The sequence below is a fragment of the Globicephala melas genome, chromosome 10 (assembly GCF_963455315.2).
Source record: "Globicephala melas chromosome 10, mGloMel1.2, whole genome shotgun sequence".
NCBI lineage: Eukaryota > Metazoa > Chordata > Mammalia > Artiodactyla > Delphinidae > Globicephala > Globicephala melas.
The window spans coordinates 47,526,903-47,541,864 of NC_083323.1; the positions used below are offsets into that span (position 1 = coordinate 47,526,903).

At 39.6% G+C, this 14,962-nt stretch overlaps 1 protein-coding gene across 2 annotated transcripts in view; it reads left to right on the forward strand.

The window, feature by feature from the left end:
- The first annotated feature begins 5,316 nt into the window (after nt 1-5,316).
- CPM (carboxypeptidase M) overlaps nt 5,317-14,962 on the forward strand; it is a 134,639-nt gene continuing 124,993 nt past the window's right edge. For both annotated transcript variants that reach the window (XM_060305843.2, XM_030866324.2), the window contains exons 1-2: nt 5,317-5,351; nt 5,657-5,819. In XM_060305843.2, coding sequence (XP_060161826.1) covers nt 5,660-5,819 — 160 coding nt within the window. In that variant the 5' untranslated portion in view covers nt 5,317-5,351; nt 5,657-5,659. The remainder of the gene's footprint in view (nt 5,352-5,656; nt 5,820-14,962) is intronic.

Here is a 14,962-nt window from a genome sequence, read left to right on the forward strand (position 1 = left end):
GATGTTGAAAAGGAATGGTGAGAGGGGACATCCTTGCTTTGTTCCTGATCTTAGTGGAAAAGCTTCAGGTCTCTCATCATTAAGCATGATGTTAGCTGTAGGTTTCTTTTTGGGTTTTTTTTTTTTTTTTGCTTTGTGCAAATGAATTTTATTTTATTTTTTATTGGAGTATAATTGTTTTGCAATGTTGTGTAAGTTTCTGCTGTACAATGAAGAGAATCAGCTTCGTAGTCTTTATCAATTTGAGAAAGTTCTCCTCTACTCCTAGTTTACTGAGAGTTTTTATCAAGAATGAGTGTTGGATTCTGTCAAATGCTTTTTTCTGCATCTATTGATATGATCACGTGGTATTTCTTTTTTTAGTCTGTTGAAATGATACGTTACATTATTTGATTTTCAAATGTTTAACCAGCCTTATATACCTGGCATAAATCTAATTGGGTCATGATGTATAATTCTTTTTATACTTTTTTGGATTCAATCTGCTAATATTTGGTTGATGATTTTTGCATCTATGTTCGTGAGAGATACTGGGCTGTAGTTTTCTTTTCTTGTAATATATTTTTCTGATTTTAGTATAAGAATAATGCTGGCATCACAGATGAGTTAGGAAGTATTCCCTCTGCTTTTATACTCTAAAAGAGACTGTAGAGAATTAGTTAAATTTCTTCGTTAAATGTTTGGTAGAATTCACCAGTGACCCATCTGGGCCTGGCATTTTCTGTTTTTAGAAGGTTATTACTTATTGATCAATTTCTTTAATAGATATAGGTCAAATTTTGTCTTTAAAAAAAGAAACTTAGGACTTCCCTGGTGGCGCAGTGGTTGAGAGTCCGCCTGCCGATGCAGGGGACACGAGTTCGTGCCCCAGTCCGGGAAGATCCCACATGCCGCGGAGTGGCTGGGCCCGTGAGCCATGGCCGCTGAGCCTGCGTGTCTGGAGCCTGTGCTCCGCAATGGGAAAGGCCACAACAGTGAGAGGACCGCATACCGCAAAAATAAATAAATAAAATAAAATAAAATAAAAAGAAATAAAAAGAAATTTAAATGTTAACTTGTAGAAAATTGGTAAGATGTTAATATTTTTGTCTAATAGAGATACAAATAACTTTTGTCCTTTACAGATGAAAACGATTTCTGCTCTGTAGAGAACACAAAAAGTTATAGTTTACTGCTCTGCAGGACATTAATCAGATTTATATCTAATTTATCAATAATTTAGAATGATTTCAGTATTCTTTTGTTCTTACACTGATATATATAAAACATTATTTCCCATATCTTTCTTGGAACCAGTTTTGTTTCCTGCTGCTTCCTTAATAATGAGTTAAAAACTTGACTTACGTTTACTTTATATTTGTATAAGAACTTTTTCAAACATTTTGAAATTATACTTTTGACATTTTATAGGAATACAGCTTGGCCAAATGCTTTAAATTCCATGTCTAAGAATTGATCCTAAGGAAATAAGTCTGTGCTCAAAAATTTAGCTCTAAGACTATTTACTGTGTATAACAGTGAAATACTGGAAACAAATGTACAACATTAGGGGACTAATTAATACCTAAATTTGTTTTAAGATGGTTGTTTCTGGGTAAATGGAATTTGTAGATTTAAAAAAATTCTTTTACCTTATTCATATTTTCTTGTGACACTTTTAGAAGAAGGAAAAAGCAAGCTGGAAGGTCACAAAGTCTAGTTTCATTGGTCTTCCCATTTTTGCTGACATCTATTGAGGTATTTAGCCCTTGACCTTAGTCTTCCCCTCTGCTCCAATTCCTACCACTATCTCAGGGAACTTCAGAGTTCTGTCCTTTGACAGAATCATCTACCCACGCTAGTTTCAAATTCCTTAATATCCCATTTCCAATGACCTTCACTTCTGTAATTCACTCCGCAGAAATTGTAGATCCCGTCTTCATTTAGAACTGTTTACCTCTGACACTTCTGTGCTTTTCACTCTGTTTTGATTTTAGACGAAAATGCCTTCATTGTTCTTCCGACTAAAAGTAACACGTTTAACTGCAAACTTTTTCAGAAAATACAGAAAGATTTAAAAAAGAAAAATCAAAACCTGGCAACTTAGAGCTGACCACTCAGCATTCTGTAACCCTTAAAACTTTTCGCTAGGAATAGTTTTTTGTTTGTTTGCTTTTCAAAATGGGAATTTACTATTCATTTTACTTTTACAATCTGCTTTTTGCCACTCAATGACTTATTTTTTCAAGCCAATAAATACACACCTATATCATCATTAATGTGGCTGAAAATATTTTATTGTATGGCTATAATATTCTTTATCTGACCCAAGGTGTCTCAACCTCAGCACCAAAATTTGGGGCTGGATAATTCTTTGTTGTGGGAGGCTGTGTTGTCATTGGAGGATGTTTAGCATCCCTGCCCTCTACCCACGAGATGCCAGTAGCACTGTCCTCCCTGCCCCCCACCCCTACACACCAGTCATGACAATCAGAAATATTTCCACCTATTCCCAAATGTCTTCTTTGGGCAATGTTAACACCCAGTTGAGAACCACTGATATAATCAACCTGCTATTGTTTGTTTATCTACTTTGTCACAAAAACAGTGGTGCTTATAAAGATCCTAACATATAAACTCAGCACTTCTCCAAATTACTTCTATAGCTTAAGTTTTTATCAAGAGAGAGCGTATTTAAAACTTTGATGTCTATTCCCCAGATTTCCTACAGAAAGGTGTATCAATTTATAATACCATTAAAATAGCAGAAATGTCATTTCCCCAGATCTTGTTCATTTCTAGGTATTATCAATCTTTTTAATCTTTCTTGGTGGTAAGCAAAACAAAATATTACTTTCCCCTTTTAATGTGTAATTCTTTGATTGCTAACCAGGTCAGTAACTTTTACTATGTTTATTGACCATTTGTATTACTGCTTTTATGAACCACCTATTAATGGCCTTGCCCATTCTTGATTTTGTAAGAGCTATTAATTCTTCCAGTTTGCAATTTTTTGGGTAAACTTTATGCTGAGTTTTCCTTATAGAAGGTATACATTTTTATGATGTTAAGTTATCTGCCTTTTTATTATGTTTTTACCTTTAGTGGTGTCGTGCTTAGAAAGATCACCTCTGAAGTCTTAAACTTTAGTGTTTTAGTCTATTAGGCCAACGTTTTATTCCTCCATGTCTTTCACACTCTAACACTAAACTTCTTTGACCTCTAGACCATTGCAAATAAAATTTGAACGTACATAGGACTGGAAATCTTATTAAAATGCATGTTCTGATTCAGTAGGTTTGGTGTGAGACAAGGGACTCTGCATTTCCAGCAAGCTCCCAGGTGATGTCAATGCTAGTCCTGGACCACACTTTGAGTGGCTAGGTTCTGGACCTTCAGCCCTCAAACCCCAGGAGACTGGCTCTCTCCTGAATTTGCTTCCATTCCTTACCTAGTGTGAACCCCAAGGGCAGTAATTTCAACTATACCTCACCCCTTTGTTTATCTGGAATAAGAACCCTGGCAACCTCCATCCCAGTAATGACCAAGCCACCATCTTCTCCAGGCTTCAGCCACAGCATCACTAAAGGAAATCTCAAAACTGCCACTTGCTTCTGTAACAAATGTTTGATTTCTAAAGTCAGATCAGAAATCCTTCACTTTGTTCCTTGACAGTTCCCTTTCCCATTCCTTAGAGTAACTTTGCCTAAATTTAATCTCCTTGACCCTATTCCACCTCCTTTCAGGCCTCCAGTCAATGAACGACAATGAAAGAACTTCTTCAAACCATCTGGTAAAAGTCACAGTTAGCATAGCAACTGCTGCATACTTTTTCTTTTAATCCACTCAAAAACCCAACACCATTGTATTAAGATTTTCCAACTCTTAGAGAATTCTGCTTAGATTTATGAATTAAACTGGTTATTTACTTAATAGATACCTCCCAGAGTTCTCACAATATGCCTGCCAACCTTATTTAGGTAAGCACAATTATCATTTCCATCTTACCGACTAGGAAACTAAGGCACAGAGAGTTGACACAACCATTGAGTGTCAGAGAAAGGACAGGGACCCATATCATGTGATGATATAATCATAGCACAAACTTCTTTACTCTGCTACCCGGGAATCACAGGGGGCCTCAGGTTCCAAACCGCTCAATTCTACAGTAGTATCTGTATCACAAACAAAGAAGAGGCAGGATGAAAAGTGACCTTTAAAAATTGTATAAAAAATAAAACAATAACTTATTTAACAACAAAAAAAGAGACAGGCGTTCACTAGCGGTTCTCAGCTCTTGAGGGCACGTTCCATTCACATTCCTGGGCCTCAGAAGTTTTGTTCAACCTATCTGGGGTGGGGCCCTGGCACTACTGTTTTTAATCTGTTAAAGGGGAATGTTATCCCAAATCAGTGCTTTTCAAACGTTTTACATTCAGTGGACCCGTGGCACAAGCCTCCCGTTACTCTGATAGGTAATGTGTGACAGGTGTGCGCAGTCTTTGCCCGTTCCACACACCCTCTGGGTTTCGGCAAAGTCCTTGCTATCTCTAGTGCAAACACAGATCACCCCATCCTTCCAGAAAGAAGCATTTTAGGTAGAGATAACTGAAACTGGCCTAGGCAGTGTTAGTGGCGGCAGCGTTGACTTTACAGTGATGCCTCTGATGCCTTCTTCCATGTGGTTTCCAGATTGCCAGTCTTCAATGTAACGCTGATTTAGTCAAATCTCATACACTATAAATATTTGTCGGAAAATTTCCTGGACTCCACACGACGGCATTTAAAACTTCTACACGCACGTTCTGAAATGCCACGAGACTGCAGAGCAGGGTTGGGCCGCCTGGTGCAGCTGGGAGTGCGGCCCTGGCGACTCGGGTCGGCGCCGAAGAGCAAAGGAGCCCGCTCGGGGCTGCGGGCGCCCGGGACTCGCGGCGCCTCGTGGGGCTCCAGGTGAGCCCAATACGCGCCGGCCCGCACCGCCCAACTCGAAAAGCCGTCCAAGCCTTTAGCGTCTCCAAGCTCGCTGCAGCTGGAGGCACCTCGTGCCCCTTTGGTGGAGGGCCCCGGACCCCTTCAGCGGACGAAGCCGTGGCCGGGGTGAGCGCACTGCCAACCTGGGGCGCCGGCAAAAACTGGGGCCGCGCGAGGTAACTCGGTTTCGGGAAGCTCGCCGCCGCGCCCAGGGACCTCGAAGGAGGCAGAGGAGCCCGGACCGCCCGGCTCGGCCCCGCCCCGGAGTGCTCCTCGCGGCGCCTGAGTGGGCCGGAGAGACGTCAGTCAGGCGTCGTGGGTGGGACCCTGGCCGGGCTATTAATACTGGGTCCCGTCTGGCGGCAGCCGCCGGGCGGCGGTGCGCGCCTGTGCTCGGGGTGAGGAGCGGGACGCGGGGGGTCGGGCGCAGCTGCTGCAGCTGTCGGGCGGCGGAGAGCGGCCGAGACGTGGGGAGGAGGAGAGGGTGGGAGGCGGGATGGAGGGCACCAGGGGCTACCCGTGTTCCGGGTGCGCTAACTCCCGAAGCTGTAGCTTCCAACTTTTACCTCCTTCGGAAGCTGGGAGTGTTAGTGCCGGGAGATCTGAGACTATAGACAGCGGAGCCGAAGCGAGTAACGTGCACACTCCCCACTACCCCCTTCCTCACCTGCTCAGCTTTATTATTGTTTTTATTCATCTCTAGAACATGGACTGCGCCCGCCTCTGGCTAGGGCTGTTGCTGCCTGTGGTAGCTGCCCTGGACTTCAGCTACCACCACCAGCCAGAGATGGAAGCGTTCCTGAAGAGTATTTCCCAAAACTACAGTTCTATCACTCACTTACACAGTATCGGGGAATCTGTGGAAGGTAGGGTCCGTTTCGTGTACTTTCCCAAACCCCTAGTCCTCAGTTTCATTCATTAAATATGCCTTAGCCTCCTGTCCCCTCTCCATGAAGCGACTCAAAGGGTCTCGAGCGGTTCCATCCCTGCCTTGCGTGTTGGTTGTTTCTGCTTTTGTGTGTTGTGTTGCTTTTTGTCGGGAGTAGTAAGACCTGAATTTTACTAAACGTCTCCGCTGTCGTCCGGTGTCGAGTGCTTTGTGTTAATGGCGTTCTGTTTTGGGATCTTGCAGACAGTGATTTCCTGGGATGAGTACTTTAGGTTTTAGTTTTCTACATGAACTTCTGCCAAGGAAGTCTGTTTACCCATCTCAGGTTTGTTTCCCTTTTTGATGGCTTCTTTACATATGACTCGGACTGTTAGGATCGTGTCTTCAAGCCTCTTTTAAACTAAAACAGGGCAGTTCTGTTGGTGAGATTTCTATGTCACGTATAATTAGCCCTATGGCTTAAAGTTATGCAAAAAAGTGGCTTTGGTACTGATTAAAAGGCTATTTTAAAAGTTATCCATTTGAATGAGACAATTGCTGGAGAATAAGTGTACCACAGCAGTGATTGGTATTGCTCTTAGTATTTTCGAGTTCATTATTAATTACTTTGTTTTAATTTAGAAACCATATATTAAGTATAAATATACAACTATATATTAAGTAATTCTAATTTTAGTAGATAGGAAAATTGAATCATAGTGAAATTAAGTATTTTGCCCTAGAACACTCAGATCTTGAGTGAGTTTTATAACCAGGATTGGCACTCAGATGATTCTACTTTAAGGCTTAGCCATTTTGGGACAAGGCAAATAATTTTACCAGATATTATTATTTCTCAATCTTTTATTATATTGGTACCTCCCCAAAGAGATTAGCAAATAACTTAATGCTTAAATTATAAGTTTTGTCAAGTGTGTGTAATTTGGATGTCAGCTCTTTATAAGGTGTATTTCAACCCCGTGTGAATGTTAGCTCTGAGTTTTTCAACCGATTTGTGAGTCTCTTAATTACCATATTCTTAAGTAATCGTTTTCCAAACAATTAAGGCCATGGTTTTTATATTTTAAAAGTATTACATAAATTTGTTTATGTGCAATGCAACATAAAAATTCTTGGCTTATGTGTGTAATGGCATTTTTGTTTTTAAACAACGTTGCTAAGGAGTTGGAGCCAGAATTACTCTATATTTTGCTGTATGATCCAAACTTATAGAGGTTGGATGTATGAGAAAGCGTATCTTGAATCAGCACATGTGTTCAGCCTTTTGAAATCATTTTCCCCTAGGGCTAGAGAAGAGCAATTTTAAAAGATCTAAGAATACTAATTATATTAATAAAGGAAATATAGAACACAACTAACTTGAGTTATTGTTCAGTCATTTAACCCACAAGGTGATGCCAGTGTTGTTAATTTTAAGTACTAAATGATTTGGTTTTTACTTTTTTCAAGCACAAAGTGCTTGTGACGGGACTCTCAACGTCAACCAGCTATTTTGATCTACCCTGTGTGCTATCAGACCACGGTAATAATGAAAGGCAGCAGGCTTAATTGTTTTTACCTGGTGTGCACTATTGTGGTTAAAGGACTGAAGAATTACCGTGTAAAAAATAAAATCTGACACTAGTTTAGGTCAAATATTTGTATTGAGTATGTTCTGAATAATTACTCCGGTTAAGAAAAATCCCAAATCTGCTATCAGGTTCTGAGTAGTAGGTTAAACTGCACGCTAGTAACTGGGAGTCGGTTGCCAAGCATATTTGTTGGTACTCTTTTCACTAGATGCACAGTTTCCCCTGGCCACCCTACCCTCTGATGTAAGATAGCTTGCTTAGCAAACAAGATTTACCATATGTGTTATTTATTTTTCTTTGTTATTGGGAATGTGGGCAACATACCTAGAAGGGAAAGTAATCTTCCTACCTCGCCAAATACATTTTTAGTTTTTGTAGATGCATATCACGTGTATTTTCATTACTGTAATCATGGATTCTCTTCTGCTTTTTTCCCCCAGTTCACATTATTTCATTACGTATTTCCATGAATTGAAAGGTCTGCGGGTGTGAGTTTATTGCTATATAGTCTTTTCTCCTCGATTATGTGAATTTCTTAGTCATTCACCTCTTTGCGGCATCTATATAGCTTCTGGTGGCCTCTGTTATAAACGGTGATGCTAAAAAAACATTGATACATGTCACGATTAATGGCCTTCTATTATAATTGGTTTTTTTCCAGTTTTTAATTTTGAAATGTTTGAAACCTACCCAAAAGCTGAGTACATATATACACTTCACCCAGATTCAGCCATAGTAGACAGACCATATTTCAGTTGAGCCTTCTAGAGGAAATCCCACTACCTAATATCAGAGTAAAGAAAATCTTAGGTAAAACAACAGAGGCAACTATAAAACAAAAAGAACAGACAGCTGAGTTGAGAAAAATCAGAAAATGTACAATGTTCATTGATTCATTCCTTCATTCAGTTAAGGGAACACCTCTCCTATCCTTTTTTTTTTTTTAATTACTCCTAAGCCCCTTTGTCTAGCATGTTCCTGGCACGTATTCAGTGATTTTTATCTGTTTGTTTAGTGGCTTGACTATTTACTGAGGGATAGCTATGTGAAGCGAGCAAAAAGTTGTGCCATTTGTGCCCTGCTGTCAGGTAGCCCCCTTTAAAATACAAATGTATTTATTATAGATTCCCCAGCTATTCTCTCCACATCCCCCCAAATTGGTTCTAGGACCACTTTAAATGAGATTTCCTACATCTCTTAGAATCTTGTCTTTCCTCCTGCTAAGTCTAACCTTGATCTGAATAAGGAAGGTTGCAAAGAGCAAGGGTTAGATAATAAAATCTGTTCTAAAGTGCTTTCCATGTATTTGGTGTTGTAATACATTATTTCAATCTCAACAACTCAAATAGGCCTTATACTCATTTACAGAAAGGATCCAATGAGGCACAGAGAAGTTAATTAACTTGCTGAAGATCACACAGCTGATAAGTGTTAGAGGGAGGCTTCAAACTCAGATCCACCTTCTCTGAAGCACATCTCTTTCTCATTAAGGAAGCGGTTTGACACAGATGTGGCTGGTCACATGAAGACTGAGGTAGTTACTGGAGGGTTTCAGAGTCACGTTTTGGGCACACTGGATCTGAAAGTAAAGCTTCTACCAAGGATCCAACACAGTAGCCCGTAGCCACTTGTTTACTGAGCAGCTGAAATGTGACTAGACCAAATTAAGGTGTGCTAAAAGTGACTTTGAAGATTTCATACAAAAAAGTAAAATAGTCCATTAATATTTTTATATTGATTCCATGTTGAAGTGGTAATATTTTAGATATAAAGGCTAAATAAGAAACATTTAAAAAAAACTTCACCTGTTTCTTTTTACTTTTGTTAATATGGTTGTGGTTTCTAAAACATTTTAAATTACATATATGACTTGCACTATATTTTGATTGGGCTGTGCTGATCTAGACGGAAATTTGTTATTAGCAATTTTCTTTTTCTGAGTACAAAAGGAACTCAAGTTCATTTAGAAAATTGGGAAGATACAACAAAGCACCAAGGAGAAAAATAAAATCTCACCGTCCAAAGGAAACACTTAGTAGACCTGAAAGACTATATGCCCTGTTTTGTGCCTTTCTCCCCTCCCACTGAGCCAAATATCTTGCTTGCCCCTGCAAACATGTTATTTCTAAGACCTGAGTTTTAATGCCTGCTTTTTGTCCTATCAATGGATATACTGTTGTTTATTTAACTTACACCCCACTGACATTTAGTTTGTTTCTAAATTTTCCTGTTATTAAAAAAAAAAGTGCCATAGTGGACACCTTTGTAGCTAAGACAGCAAAAGTTGTCAGAGCACACGCAGGCTTTGGAACTACAAGGCCCAAGTTCAAATTCTACATCCTCTACTTTGTAGCAGTGTGACACTGGGTGGTTAGAATAATTCCTGGCACGTAATAAGTACTACATAAGAGTTGCTGTTAAAGATACATTACCTGCTATTGGGGATATATTTCCGAAAAGGAAATTACCAGGTCTTAAAGCAGTTCTATGTATTTGATACATGTAACCAAATTGATTTCCAAAAGGAGTATTGATTGATGATCTCAAGAAATGTATGCTTACCTCTTCTCTTTTTTTTTTTTTCTTGCGGTACGCAGGCCTCTCACTGTTGTGGCCTCTCCCGTTGTGGAGCACAGGCTCCGGATGCGCAGGCTCAGCGGCCATGGCTCACGGGCCCAGCCGCTCCGCGGCATGTGGGATCTTCCCAGACCGGGGCACGAACCTGTGTCCCCTGCATTGGCAGGCAGACTCTCAACCACTGCGCCACCAGGGAAGCCCTTACCTCTTCTCTTATACCAGTCATAAATCAGGCATTCCTGGTTTGAAAGATTACTGTAGTATTTGTGAAAGGGTACAAAGTTTTGGTCATACAGGATGAATATGTCCTAGAGATCTACTGCACAGCAGAGTGCTTATAGTTAACAATATTGTTTACTTTAAAATTTGCTATGAGGTTAGATGTTATGCTAAGTGTTACAGTGATGATGATGATGAAAGATTACTGTAGCATAAAGTTTTCGTTGTTGTGTTTAAAGTATAAAGGAGAATTTATTTCTCCTGCATTTTCCCCCAAGGATTCTCACCTTCACATATGCATTCAACAGATATTTATTGAATTCCTCCGCCAGGAGTCGTCATAACATTGCAGATACTCAAAAATATCGCTAGAATTGGTTTAAGACTCGTGCCCCAAAGAGGCATGTACTGTGCTCATGTACACAGACCTCTCACTGCCTACTCCCCTTGCCTGGGTAGAATGTGGCTGGCGATTTACCCTCTGAAAAGGACACGATACGAGATTTTGCCACAGCATTCGATTTTCTGTCACCCTATTCATTTCTCAAGTGTGATCGGCAAGCCAGTTTGCTTGAGATCCTGTATAAAATGCTTTCTGTGATGTAAATATTGACATATTGAGGACTAAATAGCAAGACAGCCACTAAAATCTGGGAATTTCAGCTGTAATATACATACTTGTGATTTAAAGTTACATTGGGGTAGCAAGCCTTTCCCCTTCTTTAACTAGAAATGTGAAGTCCTTTTCTGAAACACCTTAGGAACATCAGCCTTGTTTTATAACCATTAAGTTTCTTAAAGACACTGCCTTTTTTTCTTACAAGGAAATGATTTAGATTTCCACTATATTTGTGGTATGAGATTTTAAGAGGAAGAGACAGAATATCCAGAAAGTAACACAGATGTTACTCTGCTTCAACCACCAATACTTTAGTGGCATTTGAAACTTAAAAAAATAATAATTGCAGCCAACATTAAGTGAATTTTACTCTTTGCCTGGCACTTTACATATACCCCTCAATCACTCTAACAACGGCACGAAATACCGTTATTATCCCCCAATTTACATGTGAAGAATTGAGATTGAATGAATCATCCACAGTTAGTAAATGACAGAGGGGTGATTGGAGCCAAAGCCTGTCTTGTGCCAAATAGTGGACCATTAAAGCTCTTTGCTGTAGAGAAAAGTTTCTCCAGTTACCTCTTTCTCTGTTCTTGTCCCTTTTCCCCTCCCCCATACATCCTGCTCCTCCTCTTGCCCCGACTGCTGTGATTCTGCAAAAGCTGAGAAGCATCCTCCATCATCCAAGAAAAGGCCCGTGTAAAATGTATTTTATGTGTGGAGTGATAGGCTGTGGAATCCTAGACCCCTTTTCAGTATTTACAGTTTCATCCAAAGCAGTGTGAATTACATATTTTCGTGTAGACTTAATTTTTTTTCTATATACTAAAACTGTTTGGTTATGAGGCAAAAGGAGAAGACTGAGATTCTGGTTTGCACACTTTCAGGACACCCACCCACCAAAATGCTGTCTCCTGAGTTGAGAACAGTGGTTCTCATTAAGAGAAGTACTGCCCCCTAGGGGGAATTTTGGAAATTGAGGGGAGGTTTAGGCCATAACTTTGAAGTCTTTGGAGGGGGGACCTCGCTGATGCATCCTCCTGATCTTGTTAGCAGCACACAGAATAGTCGTGCCTAGTGAAAAATCGTCCTCCACATTTTCTAATGTCTTCCATAGGTGCAAGACCAGCTTACCAGCTGAAACCGGTTCCGATTTATGTACAAACACAAAATACTTTTTTCCCACAATTTTAATATGTACCAAACTTTCCAGGAATAGTACCTGTAGGCAAATTGAGGGAAAATTCAATTATATTTTTCTCTGAACTTGGTTCCGAGATATTTCACGTTCTTAAAATCCTGGCATCAGTGACCACACAGCTGAATCAGTCTGCGTTTGTAATAAATGCCTTCACCGTAAATCTCAAGAATTGATCTAAGCAGCTTTTTCTTATTATAAGTTGCTTTCTTTTTATTTCCCCTTTATGTAAAGTTTGAACATTTTATCAATCTTTCTGAAATTACGTATGCAAATATTATTTTCTGTGGATTTCATGCCAGCATGGTGAAGGAGGAGCTGCAAAATCTTGGACGTGAAAAAAGAGGCATCAACTGATAGGGTTAGGGACTGTTGGTCTGAAACCACAGATGCAGAGAGCTGATAAGACCCACTTCAAATTTATGTAGCCAGCATACAGAAGGTGTTTGGTTTCCGTTCTTAATCAAAACACGAGTGCCTAGTGGTAACACCGCAGTGACGAATAGTATCTAGAGTTGAGAGATAACTGCCATTCGCCCTGTTTCCTTCCTTTGGTTTGTGAATTTAGAATGCCCCTTTCTCGAAGAGTGCAAAGTCAGAACGTAAGATAAGAAGAATCTTAAAGTAAAAAAAAAAAATGTTTTTTATTGAAATATAATCGATTTACAATGTTGTTAGTTTCAGGTGTACAGCAGAGTGATTCGGTTATATATAGATCTCTTTTGCAGATTCTTTTCCCTTAGAGTTTATTACCCAAAAAAAGGTAAAGTTTTGAAGGTTATATCAAATACCAACATGCATTTGGGTTAGGGGAAGAAGATTAAATCAGAACTTCCTATGTAGTGATTGAAAAGAATTGGTATTCTTCCTAGCTCCATAGCCATTCAATGTAATATAGGGTAGTAGTTTGCTGAGAGGTTAGGAAATCCTAATTTGAGTTTGTGTGCAAATAAACAGACATAAAGTAAATAAAACAGACATAAGTTGCACATTAAAAATGTTTTCTCAACCCTGTTTTACAAGGACTGCTACATGTCAGATGTTTAAAAAGTATACATTTTCTGGTCTGTGACCCTTCATGTACATACTTTCGTCAAAAGCTCAACTGGAGGTTTACTCTCCTTGGCATCACAAAAATGCCACCAACTTCAAACAAGTTGCCTTCAAACTAGCTTCACAGACATATCCCGAACTTCCTCAGAGCTGAAGATAGCAGCCTTCATGGTGGGATATAAAGGCATTAATGACAGGGTAAACCCTTCAAATATGCAAGCACTGTCACAGAGTCTAGAAGAAGAAAGCAAACCCTCTGTTTGTATAAACAAAGAACTTTCAGTTAGTTGTTTACTCAGTTTTTAAAATTTCTCTGATAGGAATCTCTCTGAGGAAACTAGAACCACACTTAAGGAGCACAGCCAAAGTCACCTGAACTGACAGTTATCCAAATACATAACTCAGCCTCCTTTCTGACAAAGTGCACGGGTATACTATGAATACAGTCAGGTGAAATTGAGCACAACGTCACATTTTTAGAGCAGGAATGGATGTTAGAGACCACCTGATCATTTATTCAGTTGATTGAGGCTTGGTTCAAAATGTCACCTCCTCCTGGAAGTCTTTTTCTAGTTGCCTGGGCAGAGTTAGAATCTCCTTGCTCCCCTCTTCCACAGCATCTTCCAGGAGCTCTGTCTATGTTGTACCTGGAGGGCAGGGACCAGGCTTCATTCATCTTCGTATCTTAGACCCAGTTATGTGCTGATTATATGTGACAGGCACAGTGAGGGTCACAGCTGAAGAGTTTTTCCATGCATAGCAAAGGAACCATTAATGTAAATATGCTTTTATACACTTTTATACAGTATAGTATATAGTATGCTATTATGTATAAGTAGATAAGATGTATATTTTTATATATATTTTATATACATTTATATAGTTACACATACTATATGTAACTATATACACAACGTTATGTAGTTATACATATGTTGTATGTAGTAAATACTTCAGTTTCTCAGGAAAATGAAATAGTTTTAGCAAAAACAGGTTATACTGCAATAAAACAATGTTATGGGAAGTAGCATGATACCTTGGAGAGGTAGTATAGGAGGACCTCATTGTGACACAGCTCATGCTGGAGGGTAACAGGGAGGTTAGTGTCCTTCAGGCAGTCAAGGGCATAACTGAGTCATTCACTGACACACCTAGAGGGGTTCTGGCTCCCTCAGCCCCCAAACATTAACCAAACATGTATTAAGAGAAGAGAGAGTAAATATAGGGGAGACACACACACACACACCCTCCATTAAGAAGAGGTTAAGTAAATATCCCTGGTTTTATTTGAACAGTGAAAAAATAGTTCAAGTGTCTATCTAGAGAATATGAAAAAGCGAAAAGGACCATGTGATGAAGCCTCCCCCTCCCCCCCCCACCAGAAAAGTTAAGCAGATACTTGGAATCCCTCGATTTTAAGGGTCTTTTTTCCCCTCCATACTCAGGAATGCTGTACAGGTTTAAGATGTTCAGGTTTTGGAAATAAACAGGTAGACAGGCTGAAGGTTGAAAGTATCTTAACTTTAATTTTTAGTCCCTGTTAAGTATCCATTCCCTTGCCCATTGTTGGTAACTCAGTCAAGCCCATCCATTAAAATTCTTTTAAAGGGGGCTGTTCACTCCTGAGAAAGTGTGGACACATGGGGAGAACAGATCATTTTAACATGGGGCAATTCCACAGGAGTTTTCCCATTATTTTAAAATTAGATTTACTTACACCTTAGTAATAATACCAAATGCACGTGGGGTTAAATTTGAGATGCAGGTTGCTCAATTAAGGAACACATTTTATTTGTTTTCTGTTACTCTTAGAGAATGAGATGAATAATCTCTCTCTACTAGAGATAACCTAGAGATAAGCCTAGTGGGATTATCATTTG